Below are 18,126 nucleotides of genomic sequence, written 5' to 3'. Positions count from 1 at the left end.
AATATTGTTTAATAATTTTTCTTTAAAAAAAATAAGCGGGTCGGCCCGTCTAGCCCGCAGTCCAAGGTGGGTTGGGTTGGATTGGTCATTTAGAAGCCCGCCCCGCCTGATGGCAGGTTGCGGCGAGTGACGGCTGGCCCGTTCCGTCAGCCTGTTTTGACATGTATATCTGTTACGTTATTTTAAAATAATTAAATGTTAAAGAAATTTAAATTTAAATTTAATTTTTTAAAAAATCTTTCTTTTCTATTTTTTTTAATATCAGTGGTTGAATCCGGCGCTGCCGCTGTCATTAATTCTAAATTCCAAAATCGTTGTCGTAAAACACTGCCCCGGTCCTTTCTGACCGCCGGCCATCCCTCAGCCACTGTTCACCGCCTCTCCTCCAGGCTGCATACGCTTAGTTTACTTAGGTTTGTAGCGGATATACATTATATACACGCTCTTTCTGGTATACAGAAATGTCCGTGGGCGGTGGCGACACGACTTGGGTGGGAAAGAAACCACTGAGAAGAGTGGGTGGAATGTCCGATGCCCTATCCATCGCTGCCGATCTAGGATTCTCCGTGCCTTCGCCTCCATCACAGGTCCTTATACTTTCATAAGATTGTTTTGCGATTTCAAATTGGTATTGTTATGATTCTCGCATTGTTTTGGATTTTGTAATTTTTTTTGGTTTTTTGTGTAATTGTTGGATTAGGAAGATATGCAAAACTTGTCAACTGGTTCTGGTGAGAAGGGGGATGACTTAATTAGGATTTTAAGAGAGTTAACTGCTGTGCATCGGAAAATTACAGATCTGCAAGTCGAACTTCAAGGAAGAAAGGTGGTGTTTTCGAGATTTCCCCATTACGATCTTGGCATTAACTTTTGGATTTTTGAATGGCTGAGTTTGAATTACTTGCTCCTGTGATTGTATAAATCCTGATTGACGTATATTTGTTCAGTTGCTTCTTGTGAAGAGGACTGAAATCTTGTGTTTTGGAATATCAGGAGGACAAGAATGTTGCTCATCTAACTCATGTGAGTGAAATGGAAAAGAAGATTGAAACTTTAGCTCGGATCACCACTATCTTGAAAGATGTAATTCTGAACAAGGTAATGTACCTTGCTCAATGTTGTTGAGCGTTTGCTTCATGTCTTGATTAGAAGTTGAAATAGAGATCTACGACATCTTCGAGAATATTCAAGTGTCTTATTTATTTCTCAATAGAAGAAGGCTGAACAAATTTTGATTCACTGATTTCGAGAGAGAATTGCTGGTGTCATAGCTACGGTCTAGTAATGTTTTCTACAAATTTATATTGTTAGCAAATAATTAATGAACTACAGATATATGAGAGGGAACATTGGATTTTAATGTGGGGAGGATATCACATGATAACATAGCCTATCTGAGTTTTTAGAAGGGTAAACATAACAGAGTTTACAATAAAGTGAATAAAGCCATTTGAATTGGTATGGAAAATATTATTATGAGAATTTAAGAGGTAAAATAGAATGGTTGTAAATTGATAAAAAAATTTTCATCCTGTTGTGACTTGTGAAGGAAAATATATATTGTTTACACCCTTTTACGGCAATTCATACGCGAGTCTTGTGCTTATATACTTTCTTCTCAGGATAGGATAATAGCTCGCCTCCAACAACCTTACTCACTAGATTGCATTCCTGTGGAAGCTGAGTATCAGGTATGTTCTTCATTGAGAAAATCAAAGAGCTCCCAGTCATTTTCATGTGAAAGCGCCATTCAAGCTTGACTTATTTTCACGGAATCTAATCATTACATATATGCACACGAGTATAGAGCACACACCTGGCAGAATTTGTCCTTCAAGGTTTGTAAGTTGTAATTATGGAGGCTAACCTTGGGATCGTTCTGAATGTCTACTAGGATATGAATGACTCAGAAATTTAGCTTTAAAATAACAACTATCACTCTCCGATATCACTTAAAATGTCGGAAGATTATATTGATTCTTATTGTTTGTTCCTGATTTGTACAGAAACAATTTTCAGAATTGCTTATGAAGGCAGCAAGTGATTATGGTGCCTTGACTGCTTCTGCATCTGATTTTCAATGGACCCAGAACTTTAAGGAACCACCCACAGTATGGGGGGTAAGTTAACAGAGCATCCGACACTTTTGCATCACCAATTGAAATACCCATATTCCTTCAACACAACCATACATACGTTCAAATTCCTTTTCATATGTTTGTGAAAGAATGGAAATTGCATCTATTTCCAACCAATATGGGAAACTTAATTAGCTTAAACCTCCATTTGGCAATTTTTCCCAGTGAATTAGCAATTACACTATTGATGAAATGGGTCAAAACACTTAACAGCACGTTAAAGCTTGTTTGCTCGATAGTTTGTGCTTACAGGGAACATGTTGAAATAATTGACTCTTCGTCTACATGTTTCAAAATATGGTCATTATCTATTGAGAATGTAAGGTACACGAGTTTAACTCACACTCTTGCTTGACCCTGTGTTGCGTTGTGATTTAGGAAATGCTCCGTCCTATTCCTGTTGCGTTGGCATCTTGCACTCGCTTCTTTGAAGCCATGACGGCAATGAGAGAGTCATTTGCCAAGCTTCAAACCCTGAGAGTTGGTACTTCCTCTCAAAGAGTGATGGGAGAGTCCGATTGTGTGACCCCACCTTGGAGAACTGAATCAAGTTTTGGTGTACAAGGTCCAGAAGGGGACAAAGCTGTGGAATCTAACTATATTGGTGGTGATTCTGATTATGTCGACGGCACAAGCCACAGGAGATTGTCGTGGCCTCCATCTGTTAAAAAAACTGGAGTCTGATGAATGTAGCAAGTTTTATTTCATGAGAATCAAACAGAACTATTGAGTGCAGGTTATTCATTCTTACAATTTCTCTCTCTTTCTAAATTTACTCACAAATGCATCCGTGTGCAGTCGTACGTAGGTAATGTGTTGTTCCACTTTTGGGTTCCCGATTTGTGTTATTTGTTCCATTGGATTCCACCATTTTCAATACTCCCTTTACTTGTTTCCCAAATGAAAAATTTCTAATTTTTCCTTCAATTGTTACATTGGAAATTTAATATTTGTTTTGTCCAGAGTCTATAACTAAAATTTACTTTCTTTTCTTTTTCAAATTTCAATTCGACATACTTCAAAATCCAAGTGAGTATTCCACACTTAATATTTTTATTTATTGACTAGAAAGAGGTCCATGATACTTGTAATATACAACTATAAGTAATCCACCAAAATTTATAATTAGACGTTAATAGGAAAAAAAAAAAACTACAGCAATATAATTTATTCTGAAATATTGCAAGAAAACAAAAGAAATTTTATTAGTAACTCTTTTAAATTTAATAAATTTCGAATTAATTGTTATTATTTTTAAATTTTAATTTCAACAAGAAAATATTATTGAAAATATATTAAATGGAGAGAGAGGAAAAAACGGAATAAAAAAACTATTAAGAGTAGGTCTTTTGTGAGACGTTCTCACGAATTTTTATCTGTGAAACGGGTCAATCGTACCAATATTCACAATAAAAAGTAATATTTTTAGCATAAAAAGTAATATTTTTAGCATAAAAAGTAATACTTTTTCATGGATGACCCAAATAAGAGATCCGTCTCACAAATTACGACCCGTGAGACCATCTCATACAAGTTTTTACCAACTATTAAATATATTGGCGTAAAAATGTACTAGAAATAAATATCTTTTTTTTAAAAAAAAAGATTACGTAATACTTTTTATAAATTGAAGAAGTCCAGAACTATCAAAAGATAAATATGTCCATTTATAATGTATACTTTTTAAAATTCTTAAAAATCAATACCAGATTTTGTATTAAAATATATTTTAGAGGTATGCATGATTTATTATTGTATTTAATTTAACTAATATATAACTATACTATAATAGTGATAAAGAAAAATAATATTATTTTTACTTTTTTATAATATATCTAAAATATATTATATTTGAATATATAATTTATCCATTAACATATATTTATGTTAATTAATAACTTTATTTTAATACAAAGTGTACGATAATTCTTTATCATAATAATTTATTAAATAAATATCCTATTTTAAAAAAAATAATTAATACAATAATCTTGAAAATAAAAATATATATTATTTTAGTTTAATATAATAAGTAGACTTAAAAATAATTTAAGTTAAATGTAAAATTGATTTTTTTAGTTAGATGCATATATTTATTATTATAAATAATTATTTTAATTATAAAGTGATTCTCATGAAGTCATTTCAAATTTTTGTTTGGTTTCAAAACGTGTCTATTTCATATATTTATTATTATTTGAAATTATAAATTATAATATTCTATTTCATATTTCTTTAATTCATCATGTATTTAAAAAAGACAAAAACTTGTGCGAGACGATCTCATACGTCGTATTTTGTGAAACAGATATTTTATTTGGATCATCCATAAAAAAATATTACTTTTTATTGTGAATATTAGTATGGTTGATCCGTCTCACAGATAAAAATTTATAAGATCATATCACAAGATACCTACTCTTTAAAAAAAATACAAATTACGTCTTATTTTACATTTCGTTGATCCAACTGTCCAGACTTTGAGGCCAACCAAGTCTGTTAGGGAGTCAAAATTTGCATCCTACTTGGATTTCAATTTAGACTCGTTAATTGGTAGAATGGATGATCGATGTCTACCAACATTTTCTCACACCGATCTGTTACACAAAGTTTGTTCGATCGTGTTAGCCTGAAGTTCAGCGCGAGATTCTGTACCATGAAGAGCCAAAGATCCGTCCTTTGCAACTTGCCAAAGATCATTGCCCTCCAGAGTTGACAGCCCCTTTTTGTTTTTTCAACTAAAACCCGCATTCTTGAATCTGGACTCCACGAGTATAAATACATATATATACACCAAGCCGTCACCATTTTCCTACCTTCTACCTAGTGGGCCACCAGCACCCTCTTTGATAAATAATTATTTGAGCACGACTTTCATCTGGTTCGGAGCTCATTTACATCGATCATGGCTCATTCCGCCCTCTATCAGGTAATTTTCAAAGCACGAATGCTCTTTTTCTTTCCTTCCTTGGGTTCTTGGGTCGATTTTATGTGATGTTTTGACAAATCTTGGATTTTCTTGCAGGTCCCATTTGCCATGTACGTCAACAGCGACTCCTCTCTTCGCCGATCCATGTTTAAGGTTCTTGATTGATATCCTCTATTTATTCGTCATTCTGTTTCTAAGTTATATAACGGGTTGATCGAATGAGGCGATCCTAAGTTTGAATTGCACCGAGCCGAGGACAATAAAAAATTCGTTTTGTTTTTTTCCCTAGTTTAATTGTCGATGAGCTAGATATTTGTTCAGAATTTTTTTGTCTCCTGCTTTATTAATTATTCGATATCTTCCAAAACTTGGGAAAATTTAGTGTACTGAAACTGAAAATTAACAGGCAGGAGTTTGCTTTTCTTTCCTCTTATCACCTTCTAGTTTCTGCAATCTTAGTTCTAGTGCTTTAGCTTTGGAGTGCAGTGTACAATGGTGACGTAATCAACCCTCCAAAGGGGGAGAGGCTCAAATAAATATCTGAATTTTGAAGGGTCTATTGTTTTAATCTCTCTTCTGTTCATTGTACTAATGCATATATAAATGGTGGGTTTCCTGCATGCCTCCACCCATAGATGTAACGGGACCTTGTGCTAGCGAGCTTCTGGAAAGCTATATCAAGAAAAGCCTGATCTGCTCGATTTATGGAGGGTTGTTACTTTCTTTTTGTCTTAGTTTTTCTGTAACTATGTGTTTCCAAGGATCCTTGGGCAATTGTAGGGACCTAAGCGATTTGTGAATTCAACTAAGAATTCTTTAAACAGGAACCTGTTATAATTATTGTGATGAAATGATTGGATTTATTTGAAGTGGTTTAACTTGTTGGATGTATTGTTACAAGGTCCTGTTGGTCACCATTTGTGACGGAAAATAACAGTATCTTTTGCAAATCATTTTACATCCACCATGCTTCCACTCGTGTTATTCAATCTATGAACCTTTTTTTTTCTAAATTTTACATATGTATTTACTACCTGAATTTATTTTTTAAATGCACTGTAGTTTTCTTGAAACTATTTTTTCCGGACAAACCTTGGTTGCCTATATTACAACTTGTTACAATAGTGAATGTTATCAAGGAATTCAATCTCTTAAGGGGTTATGACATCTCACATTCAAATCATTTTACAGGGTTATAATGTGCCTTTTCACGATAAATTATGGGCATCTGGCTTGTCTTTAGACCTTAAAAATGCGGACTCAGAATCAAGGAGTAGATCCATAGTTTGCATGTCAGTGCAACAAGCGAGCAAATATAAGGTTGCAGTTTCGCCTCTTGGTTTAGAAGATGCGAAAGAGCCGCCAATGCACTTATACAAAAACAAGGCACCCTATACAGCAACCATTGTCTCCGTTGAAAGGATTGTTGGTCTGAATGCTCCCGGAGAGACGTGCCACATTGTGATAGATCATGGTGGAAATGTTCCGTATTGGGAAGGGCAAAGTTATGGAGTCATTCCTCCAGTATGTTTTCAAATCATTTTCTGCCTCCATAATGTGTTGTTTACTTAGTGTTACTTAGAAAACTATATTTATTTAGTCTGCTGTTGGTTGTTTCTTATTTTAAATTGAGAAGAATCGTTCTTTTTCATGCACTCTCACTCGGTGGGTATTTGAGCTGGTCATGTACTGGCTTACTACGTGCAATTTTTTATGCTTGTGTTAAAGAATATTCCATCTGTCTGGTCTTTCGACTTCGCAGTCCCTGCTATTTTTGCTCTGATCTTATATTGATATCTTATGATCTTAGATTGTAACACCCAGTTTGCTGTTTCATGAAATTTATTTTGTATGTTCTTCAAATATATTTTTTATTTTTTCTGTACCATTTCAGGGTGAGAACCCGAAAAAGCCAGGTAGCCCCCAAAATGTTCGCCTGTATTCTATAGCATCAACCAGATATGGAGACTCTTTTGATGGCAAGACAGCAAGTCTGTGTGTTCGACGGGCTTTGTATTATGATCCGAAGACCGGATTAGAAGACCCTTCCAAACAAGGTGTATGCAGCAATTTTTTATGTGATTCAAAGCCCGGTGACAAGATTCTGGTAACGGGTAAGATATTCGTCATCTGGCACTTTTTTATGTAATCTCTGAAAAAGCAATAGATTTCTTGGCTTTCAGTAGTCTAGATTTATTAACCAGTATAACCTTATAGGTCCTTCGGGCAAGATAATGCTTCTTCCAGAAGAAGATCCAAATGCCACCCACATTATGATTGCCACTGGCACTGGTGTAGCTCCCTACAGAGGCTATCTTAGACGTATGTTCATGGAGTCTGTTCCAACATACAATTTTGGTGGTCTCGCTTGGTTATTTCTTGGTGTTGCCAACATGGATAGTCTTCTCTATGATGACGAATTTTCCAAGTATCTCCAAGACTATCCAGACAACTTCAGGTATGATCGTGCTCTTAGTCGAGAACAAAAGAACAAAAAGGGCGGAAAAATGTATGTTCAGGATAAAATCGAAGAGTACAGTGATGAAATTTTCAAGCTTTTGGATGGCGGGGCGCATATTTATTTTTGTGGGCTCAAGGGGATGATGCCCGGGATTCAAGATACGTTGAAGAGGGTGGCGGAGCAGAGAGGGGAGAGCTGGGAGGAGAAGCTTTCGCAGTTGAAGAAGAACAAGCAGTGGCATGTTGAAGTTTATTGACCATTCATCTCTTGTTATGTATTATGGCAGTCGTAGTTCATTAAGAAAATACATGATTTGATTAAAAGAGTTTGCCTCTAGCTAATGTTTTCTTCTTTTAAATTTACTTGCAGGATTTTGTCAAATTCTCATTTTTAGTCTTGTCATTGTGAAGGCTTGAGAAGTATTCTAATTTTCCACCAAATTTTCTTCTTTTTTTTTTATGCCTTTTTGTCAAAATCACTTGAAATATAATGCTTGGTTTTAAATAGATAATGCCCTAATGGTTATTTTATAAATCACTTAAATAGATTTTTTGTAACTCGAAAACTGACTCCAAAACCACATATTTAATTCTATTTGATTTTCAAAACAAATTGCACATGGCAATTCGGTTTCAATTTTATGGAAGAATACGATCAGACCACACCGTGATCACGTTGCCAACGAAAAAAACTAAAAGGGAAATGTAAAAAATCAATATATTAAATTCAAGACCCCCAACGAAAGGTAAACAGAACACATATTGTACACGATACACAAATCACACACCATAAATCTAACTTATCTTTATATTACATAATCAGAAAAGCAAGCTTAGAAAACACATTACAGACAGACCGAGATTCGGGAACATATTTCAATTTGCAGCCTCTTCTTCCTCATCGTCCTCGTATTGTTCATCAGCTGTAGCATCCTGGTACTGCTGATACTCGGCCACAAGATCGTTCATATTACTCTCGGCCTCAGTAAACTCCATTTCATCCATCCCCTCACCGGTGTACCAATGCAAGAAAGCTTTACGCCTGAACATGGCAGTAAATTGCTCACTGACACGCCTGAACATCTCCTGGATTGAAGTAGAGTTTCCGATGAAAGTAGATGATATTTTCAGACCCTTAGGAGGGATGTCACAAACACTAGACTTAACATTGTTTGGAATCCATTCAACAAAGTACGAGGAATTCTTGTTTTGAACGTTGATCATCTGTTCATCGACCTCTTTGGTACTCATCTTGCCACGGAACATGGCTGATACGGTTAAGTAACGGCCATGGCGTGGGTCAGCAGCACACATCATATTCTTGGCATCCCACATTTGCTGAGTCAGTTCGGGGACTGTGAGAGCACGGTACTGTTGGGAGCCTCTGGAGGTTAAAGGTGCAAACCCAACCATGAAGAAATGAAGCCGTGGGAATGGGATGAGATTAACAGCAAGTTTCCTTAAGTCGGAGTTCAGCTGCCCTGGGAAGCGGAGACAGCATGTGACACCACTCATAGTAGCTGATATCAGGTGGTTGAGATCTCCAACTGAGAAATCACATAGCCAATGTTAATTACATTAGAAAAAATGCCGAGTAAAAACATCGTACAATCAGTTAGTAACAATCAGGTTGTCTACGGGTTATTGGGTGGTGCTTTCCCCACCCTTGGATGGATGGATGGCGAGGAGATAACCCAGTGTAGCATCGCCCTCCTTCCAGATTCTGGCATAAGGTATAGCGCAAGCATGTGCACTGCTGATGCACAGACCCAACAAAGAGGGACGAGGAAAAAATCCCCCCTCCGAAAACTAAAGTCTTGGGTCTGCTACAAGAAGTAGAAGTAGATAATAGAGAAATTAATGAATGTGCTCACATGAAGGGGTGGAGAGCTTGAGAGTACGGAAGCAAATATCATAGAGGGCTTCATTATCCAAAACCATGCACTCATCTGCATTCTCCACGAGTTGGTGAACAGAAAGGGTGGCATTGTATGGCTCAACAACAGTGTCGGAAACCTTTGGCGAAGGAAAGACCGAAAACGTCAACATCATTCGGTCTGGGTACTCCTCCCTTATCTTGGAAATCAGAAGGGTGCCCATACCAGATCCAGTGCCTCCACCCAAAGAATGACAGACTTGAAATCCTGCGAACAAAAATACATCGACGTTACACAATCATGTGGATCGCTTTCAAAACCACCTAAAAAAAGAAAATGGCAAAGATTCATTACACATTTGAGCTTAGAAAAAATATAAGCAACCCCAAAATAAAAGAATAGGATCGCCAGCAGTGGAAAAAAAAATGAAGGAACTGTTTATTTGCATTGCTAACCAACATAATAAGCCAGAGAATTCCAAGTAAAATCTACCACAAAACTGTAGCAAAAACAAACAAAACATTAACGTTCAATTAGATGATACATAGCAAATAAATGCTTCAATCGAATGAGGTTGAAGGAATTCTGGAGTCAGCCCAACACAATTACAATTTCAACTAAGAGTAAACATACATCAGATCAAATGCATAAACAGAACCACGAACAACCCCCGACAACCATAAAAAAAAACACAATTAAAGAGACTTGAACGTATACATGAATACATCACATTCTCAATATTGATATTGTAAAATGATAATAATAATAATAATAAACCAATGTTATTTATAACGAGATCTTCCAAAAAAAGCAGAGAGAGATCTATCGAAACCTTGCAAGCAGTCACAATTTTCGGCCTCTTTGCGAACAACATCCAGGACGGAATCAATCAGTTCCGCTCCCTCGGTGTAATGCCCCTTTGCCCAATTGTTCCCGGCACCAGACTGACCAAAAACAAAATTATCAGGCCGGAAGATCTGTCCAAAAGGACCGGATCTGACGGAGTCCATAGTTCCGGGCTCCAGGTCCATGAGGACGGCGCGTGGGACATACCTTCCGCCACTGGCCTCATTGTAGTAAACATTGACACGCTCCAGCTGTAGATCGGAATCCCCGCTGTATCTTCCAGCCTGATCGATGCCGTGCTCGTCGCAGATCACCTCCCAGAACTTGGCGCCGATCTGGTTGCCGCATTGACCACCTTGGATGTGCAGGATTTCCCTCATAGTAACGGCGTGTCCGGAAAGTAGCGATTCAGCTTCAGAATATGGAGAAATGGAATTCGTGTAGTTTATTTCAGTGGATTGGATGGAGAGGGAATGGGGGAAGACCAACAGAGAATTTTTAGGAAATAATTATTAAAAAAAAACATTATTTACAAAAATAATATTTATGTGAAATAAAATATCACTAATAACTTTTCTTTGATGTATCGGAAGAAGCGGTGGGCTGTAACTTAATTCGGCGGTCCCCCGGCCATTTCGCGGGGATTGGCGGTGAGGAATGCATCCACGGCTGAATCCACGACCTATCTCCTTCCTTTTTCCCGCCCACATATTCTACCAACGGATGCCAGACCTCCTCGCATTTCAACGTTGTCCATAATCTCCTATGCGACTTCGTTGATATAGAGAATTTTTTTTTCGAATAAATAAATTGGACAGCGAAATCAAAGTGCTGTGAAGTTCGACCATCGTTCCCGGTGACATAGTTCTAAGGTACATTGTGTTAATTTGTTGTTCAAAGGGATTTGTTATGTCTATTTGACATTTGATATTCAATTCTTTATCAACAAAATGCATTTCAAAATTCATCTTTTTTGGGCTTGTTTGCCTTCTCTTGAGACGGGATATGATTGAAAAGTGCATAACAAAATCAAACACGACCTCGAGAATTTCACTGGTGCTGAAAAATCTGTGGATTAATGGAAGAACATGTGACTGAGAAATATATGGAGGTAGACTACCATAGCTAAACAACGAGATTACTGAAAACCCAATGTTCTCAAATTTTGAAAACTTTGGGACATTGGAAAACACATCAATCTGGCTATATGCAATTAACCCTTGATTTTCATGCGCAAAACTAAATTTTTCGAATTATTTATAAAATTTGAAATTTACGCTAGTTATTTTGAGTGTCTTATGTAAAATGAAAAATGATTCAAGAAGAATGTACGTGGATTCAGATTTCTAATTTTTGAAGGAATTCATGTCCAATTTTATTTGGTCGAACCATAGTTTTTACACTTGAATCTTTCCTTATGCGTTAACAGGTGAAAAGATGGTCAATCAGGGTTACATGGTGGATTTAAACAAACCACTTGTTTTTCAGGTTGGGTGCACGACCTTTTACAGTTTTTCTCGCGTAACATCTTTATATTTTTGTTGATATTATTCAACATTATACTATGTCATCAAATGGCTAGATCATAAGGAAATTAATTGATCTTGGAAAAAAACTTGATGAAACTGTGTCCTAATAGGTTGGCCGTCTTGGAGAAGCTTATGATGAATGGGTTCACCAACCTATAGTGAGCAAGGAAACCCCAAGATTTTTTGCCAACGGCGTTCTTGAGGTATCTTGTGATTTTTTGCGGTATACGAGACTGTACAGCATTTAGATTTGGGTTCTTTCCACGTTATTATGGCAGCCATTTCTTGCCCAAGAACAACATAATAAATCATAAAGGATGTATATCAGAAATCAAACAATATTTCTGAAATCACAGTTAATATCCTTAATATTCAAATTAATCTTTGATATGCTTTGATATTTTTATTGTGATTCAGTTGTGTTGAAAATTTACGTTTTTTATCAGAATATTTCTATTTCTATATAAAGGTTGATAATTGAATTTTAAATTGAAAGATATTATTAGATTTGAAATACTCTTTGTACTGTGTTTGGATGTAATTTACGGCCCTATCATGTTAATTCCATGTTAGTGTTGCATTCTCTTCTCATTTTACTACTACTACTTAAAATTGAAAAATATGTTTTGGATTAGATGTTGGAACTGAAGTCTAATAGAATAAATAAGATAAATATTGAGTGATCAAAATTAATATATTTTGATTACTTGGACCAGTTCATGACACGTACTCCTTGGTGGACGATTCCTATGGTCTGGCTACCGGTTGTATGCTGGTTAATCTCATCATCCATGAAGAATGGCCTTCCTCCATATCATCTAGCAGCATCATTAATCGCCGGTGTCTGCTTTTGGACATTGCTCGAGTACTCCTTGCATCGATTTTTATTCCACATAAAAACAACTGGCTATTGGTTCGTCAGTTTTCTTACATACCTGTCACTTTGATTGTCAAAATGAAGCAACAAGTCTTGATGGTTTTAAAATTTCATGCAGGGGAAACACAATTCATTACCTCCTCCATGGATGCCATCACAAGCACCCAATGGATGGACTCCGTCTTGTTTTCCCTCCAGCTGCTACTGCAATTGTGCTTGTGCCTGTACGCATGCAAAACACGATATTCGTCAAAATTATCCAAAATTTCCGACTTTATAGCATTTTTTTCCCCTTTCTAATCCTTATATCTGTTATATCTATCAGTTGTGGAATGTGATTAAGCTTCTAGCACCTGCATCCTGTGCCCCTGCATTTCTTGCTGGTAGCCTACTGGGATATGTAATATATGATTGCACTCATTACTACTTGCATTATGGAAAACCATCCAAAGGAGTTCCTCACGATCTCAAGGTAAAACAACGTTTGGCAAGAATCATGTCCTGTAATTAAAGCAAGAGAAAATTTTAGCCCTTTATTACGTATACAACGAAATTTTTTTTCCCCAAAAAGTCGTGCTCATGGGACTTGGCCCTGTACACGCTCTTGCATATGTAAGTCGGAGACAGAATACATACTTGAAGTTAATATCCATATAGTACACGTGCATGAAATTGGGTATTTTGTTAGATGGGGCTCATACATAGTAACCAGGACCTCCATAATGTAATAATGATGGGAATTTCATTAATAGGTTTTGAACTTGTGAATACCTGTATGATACCATGTTAGATGTCACTTTTTAGAAGCTTGAGCTTAAGAGAGATGATTTGGTAATAATATGCATACTTGAACATAGAATTTGGCACATTCAGCAACAATGACTAAAATTCGTTGTTGGAATATTATTGCTCTTACTAAAATTTATACTCATAAATGTTTTAGATTATAATTCACATTGAATGGACAATTTTGAAATAGATAGTAAATCCTACAATTTTATTGAGAGGATTTCATGTGCTTTGGGAGGTCAAACTCGCTTTGACATGTCCGTCTCGAATAGAAAGATTTGTTTGAAGACTAATACATCGATCGCATGGTAATTCTTGTAGAGAAATCACATGAACCATCACTTCAAGATTCAAGATAAGGGATTTGGAATCACCTCAGCTTTCTGGGACAGGATATTTGGAACCCTTCCTCCCAAACCTGCTAAGAAAAGTAGCTGATTTCAGGGAAAACTTTGAACTATTTTTTTCTCTGAACCAGAGTTTACCGACTCGGGCTACAAACATAGCATTGCTTCTACGCAAGGAATTTAGCTCAAGCTGTTGATTTTTGTTTTCTTAATCTCGTCTCTTACATATATTCTTTCGTTGTCTCAACTTTGGTCACCACTGTAATTATAGGTTAAAGGTTGATTAAGATTTATACCTTTTTTTTTGTTTTTAAATCATTGAGAGATTGATTTAATGTAAAATAAACATAGACTGTTACAAAGAGCGTTTCTAGGCATTATTTATTTATTTATTTATTACCTTTTTTAAAAATCAGGACCTATATGTCTGGATGAAATATTGGTGACAAGAAATTATGGTGAGTTTGGATACACAATTATCTAACTGAAAAACATACAGATGCTGCCAAAAATTAGTATTATCCGAATAGAAGCTTCAGGAGGTAGGTGAACATCTGCAGATTGATTGAATGATCTTGTTGATGAACTTCACAGGTCGTTACCAAAATCACAGACCAAAGATCTTGGAGTAGGTCTTTTGTGAGACGTTCTCACGAATCTTTATCTGTGAGACGGGTCATTCTCGCACGTACGATCCATGATTTTTTCATGAACCCTACGTAAAGGCCAGTTTGAATACAAAAATTTTAATTTTAAAAAACACTTAAATAATTTCACCTTTTAAAGGTGTTTTTATTTTTAAAACTATAAATGGAAGGTTTTTGTTTTAATTTTTAAATAGAAGTCGAATCCATAATTATTTTATTTTTTTAAAAAAAACACTTTTTAGGCGAGTTTATGGGGGTTTTTTATAATTAATTTAAAAATTAAAAATTATTTCAAAAATAATTCAAAATAAAATAAATTTGCAAAATTAATTTAATCCGTGCTTACGAAGCACGTATTAGAATGACATGGACGAACATCCATATATTATTATTATTAGCTTAAATAGAAAATAAAAAATTTAAATTTAGGAATAGAATGAACATATTATAATTCAGCGCAAGTTTTATCGATATTATTGGTGAAAGGCTACTATTTTTATTCTCCTTAATTTTCTCTCTTCAATCATCTCATATATCTAATTTTTCAATCACCCAACAAAATAATACAAAATATTTAATAGTTATCATATATTATAAATATTGATATTTTTATATTTTTCATTCGAATTAAATTTATTATTAAAATAATAATAATAATAATAATATATTTATGAATATACTTTCACGTCGTATTAGTTTTTAATGTTGTGATTGAAATTCAATTAATAATAATAGCTTAAATAGAAAATAAAAATTTAAATTTAGGAATAGATTGAAAATATTATAATTCAGCGTAAGTTTTATCGATACTATATACTAAAATTAAACCTCTTATTGGTGTATTGGTGAAAGATCATTATTTTTATTCTCCATAATTTTCTCCCTTCAATCTTCTCATATATTTAATTTTTCAATCACCCAACCAAATAATACAAAATATTTAATAATTACCATATATTATAAATATTTATATTTTTATATTTTTCTTTCGAATTAAATTAATTAATTAATAATAATATATTTATATACTTGTGGAGCATCAATGTTTTGTGAGCACGGATGCTCGTCCACGTCACTCTAATTCATGCTTCGTAAGTACGGATTAAAGTAATTTTTTAAATGTGTTTTATTTTGAATTATTTTTAAAATAATTTTTAATTTTTAAATTAATTATATAAAAAAACCCGAGTTTATGTAACCAAACAATAAAATTTTCAAAAAAAAAACCATTAAAAAAGTTGTTTATAGCCACAATTATTATCTTATTTTAATTTTAAACCCACACATTTGTAGCCAGAACAAATATATGATTTAATTTATTACTTTGATATATAATTAAATACCAGACCGGATTCAGTTTTTCTTTGAAGGTGGGATACTTTGTTCATTCCTGAAGAAATTATCAGGATCCACCAATGTTTTAATCTTCGTCAACCTGTCAAAATTTCCTTTGAAATACTTCACCCCATAAATCTTGCCTCTCTCATAGGCATCTTTACCATTATCTGTGCTTCCAACGTCAATATCTCTGTAGTTCAGAAATGCTTCCCTCGGATTACTCGAAACATACGGCGTCATGTAACTGTGGAGCCCTCTCATTTCATCTATATGTCTCTTTTCTGCCTCAGGCCCTGATTCTTGCCAGAAAATTATGTACTGAATCTTGTAAACATTCCCCCGTCTGTGAGGAAATGCAGTCTCCGTCTCTAAAATTTCGCTCATCCTTCCGCCGTAAGGATTGAACAACATCCTAACTATGTCCCCGGTAGATTCCGCCATTTTTTTGAATGCTCCCTGTAATCCATCTTTCGGGATCGGGGTTTTTACGTAATCCGATTTAATTTTATATGCGGACACTTGGAGTTCTTTCCTCCCAAGTAAAGCTGTTTCTGGAGTTCCTTCGGGAAATTCTACCCAGAATAAAACCGATTTGATCCAACTCATCTCTTTACAGTCCTGTTTTGTCAATCCCAATTCGGGGAACTTGTCTTTCATGATAGACAACAACCTGTTTGAATCTCCAAGAAACATGGCGATAAAAGATGACTCAATGGTTCTCTGGCCTTTAATCTTTGAATCAGTACTCGCTTGTATCCTGGCCCGGAGAAAGAGATCATTGTCCACCTTGTCCGCAAAATATTGCCACCTGTAAACAAGATCTGTAGCATTTTCTTCCAGGGTTCTTGAAACCTTAAAAACGGTCACGGCCGGGGGAACCTGGACGAGCTTGATTTTATACGATAATATCACACCAAAACTACCGCCACCACCTCTAATAGCCCAGAAAAGATCTTCTCCCATTCCTTTCCTGTCAAGAATACTTCCCTTCGCATCAACAATCTTAGCATCGAGCAAATTGTCGACGGAAAGACCGAATTTTCGCAGCATGTTACCATACCCACCACCAGCGAGGTGACCACCAACGCCTAAGGTAGAGCAAACTCCAGACGGGAAAGCGTGGATTTTACTTTTCTCCCAAATTCTATAGTACAGTTCACCGAGGGTCGCCCCTGATTGAACCCAGGCAGTTTCCTCGGCCATGTCGATATCAATAGAAGTGAAATTGTTCATGTCAAGAACGGCGAATGGAGCGTCAACGTTGGACGTATACGAAAGGCCCTCGTAATCATGGCCTCCACTTCGGAATTTCAGAAGCAATCCCACGTTCTTGGCGCATGTTACAGCCGCCTGGACTTGTGATTCTTCGTAAGGGCTCAGTATTATGGTTGGTTTGTGTGTTCTTGAAGTGTTGAAACGACTGTTTCTGATGTAATTTTTTAACTCGGACGTGTAGTTTGCAGTGTTGGGAGTTTTGATTATTTGCTCCAATACTTTCTTTTGGATTTTTCTGCTTGAAAGGCACCGGAGAAAGGGGTCAGTGGCAGCATTGGAAGAGTAACAAAACAAGCAAAGCAATAGAAGTAAGGGGTTAAACGTTTTCATGATGCCTTTAGGTTTTAGTTTGATGGGGACAGACGAAGCATTATTGGCTTCTCCTAGGCTATACATACTTGTTGAGGAGAGGGAACTGACGAGTGGTAAGCCTTATACATACATACATACATACATATATATATATACATACATACATATATATATATAAGGTAAGTATATACAATATGAAACTATATTCATTTGTGTAATAAGGTTACGTTGAGAAATCCTATAATAACGATCTATTTATCAATGAAGAATATCAATCAAATAATCATGTAATTACATTTTTTGTCTTTGTTTTCGGTCAATATACAGTTTTCGTATATTAATTATTACTTTTTTTTATTTTTGTTTTTTTATTGTACTGCTGACATGACAACAAATATAATGATATGTCAATGGGAAATATCACCATATTAGCTCAGCACACCGGTTAAAGGATTGAGGTTGAAAAAAATGCAAATTAGTGGATTATGATTATTATCTGAACTTATAATATGACAAAAAAATAAAAACCTACAAACTACAATGCTAAAAATGTAATTTTTCCATAATAAAAAGATATGATATATGGACAATATATGCTTCAATGTTATTATTCACGCGTATAGTTGCACCATGTTATGTTATAAGAGCTCATCTATTTATTTACCAACTACTAGTGGGTATGCGAGAAACAAATATTGTACTATCAATGATCATGAGTTTGATTCTTTTTATTTATTATTTTTTTCGAGCGAGTTTGTTTCA

The 18,126-nt window shown here is 35.4% G+C and overlaps 5 protein-coding genes across 5 annotated transcripts; 3 read left to right on the top strand and 2 right to left on the bottom strand.

Moving 5' to 3' along the window:
- The first annotated feature begins 273 nt into the window (after nucleotides 1-273).
- On the top strand, nucleotides 274-3,057 carry LOC142540541 (AUGMIN subunit 2-like). Its single transcript, XM_075646779.1, has 6 exons — nucleotides 274-587; nucleotides 701-826; nucleotides 994-1,098; nucleotides 1,623-1,691; nucleotides 2,007-2,120; nucleotides 2,517-3,057. The coding sequence occupies exons 1-6, from the start codon at nucleotides 462-464 to the stop codon at nucleotides 2,820-2,822; spliced, it is 846 nt and encodes a 281-aa protein (XP_075502894.1). The 5' UTR covers nucleotides 274-461; the 3' UTR covers nucleotides 2,823-3,057.
- A 1,671-nt stretch (nucleotides 3,058-4,728) lies between these two features.
- On the top strand, nucleotides 4,729-7,968 carry LOC142540540 (ferredoxin--NADP reductase, root-type isozyme, chloroplastic-like). Its single transcript, XM_075646778.1, has 5 exons — nucleotides 4,729-5,067; nucleotides 5,164-5,220; nucleotides 6,259-6,591; nucleotides 6,962-7,181; nucleotides 7,285-7,968. Exons 1-5 carry the CDS (start codon nucleotides 5,044-5,046, stop codon nucleotides 7,782-7,784), a joined length of 1,134 nt encoding a protein of 377 aa, XP_075502893.1. The 5' UTR covers nucleotides 4,729-5,043; the 3' UTR covers nucleotides 7,785-7,968.
- A 263-nt stretch (nucleotides 7,969-8,231) lies between these two features.
- On the bottom strand, nucleotides 8,232-10,777 carry LOC142540538 (tubulin beta-5 chain-like). The gene is made up of 3 exons (XM_075646776.1): nucleotides 10,237-10,777; nucleotides 9,402-9,671; nucleotides 8,232-9,074 (listed from the first exon to the last, which is right to left on the bottom strand). The coding sequence occupies exons 1-3, from the start codon at nucleotides 10,628-10,630 to the stop codon at nucleotides 8,404-8,406; spliced, it is 1,335 nt and encodes a 444-aa protein (XP_075502891.1). The 5' UTR covers nucleotides 10,631-10,777; the 3' UTR covers nucleotides 8,232-8,403.
- A 73-nt stretch (nucleotides 10,778-10,850) lies between these two features.
- LOC142540539 (dihydroceramide fatty acyl 2-hydroxylase FAH2-like) lies at nucleotides 10,851-13,986 on the top strand. The gene is made up of 7 exons (XM_075646777.1): nucleotides 10,851-11,122; nucleotides 11,680-11,738; nucleotides 11,890-11,982; nucleotides 12,496-12,692; nucleotides 12,775-12,880; nucleotides 12,982-13,128; nucleotides 13,767-13,986. The coding sequence occupies exons 2-7, from the start codon at nucleotides 11,688-11,690 to the stop codon at nucleotides 13,881-13,883; spliced, it is 711 nt and encodes a 236-aa protein (XP_075502892.1). The 5' UTR covers nucleotides 10,851-11,122; nucleotides 11,680-11,687; the 3' UTR covers nucleotides 13,884-13,986.
- Nucleotides 13,987-15,737: 1,751 nt separating this feature from the next.
- On the bottom strand, nucleotides 15,738-17,393 carry LOC142538991 (berberine bridge enzyme-like 8). Its single transcript, XM_075644289.1, has one exon. It carries the CDS (start codon nucleotides 17,380-17,382, stop codon nucleotides 15,793-15,795), a length of 1,590 nt encoding a protein of 529 aa, XP_075500404.1. The 5' UTR covers nucleotides 17,383-17,393; the 3' UTR covers nucleotides 15,738-15,792.
- Nucleotides 17,394-18,126: the final 733 nt, after the last annotated feature.

The sequence above is a fragment of the Primulina tabacum genome, chromosome 3 (genome assembly GCF_025594145.1).
Source record: "Primulina tabacum isolate GXHZ01 chromosome 3, ASM2559414v2, whole genome shotgun sequence".
Classification (NCBI taxonomy): Eukaryota; Viridiplantae; Streptophyta; class Magnoliopsida; order Lamiales; family Gesneriaceae; genus Primulina; species Primulina tabacum.
Note: the sequence above shows the minus strand (reverse complement) of the source record. Positions and strands in the feature narration are given on the sequence as shown.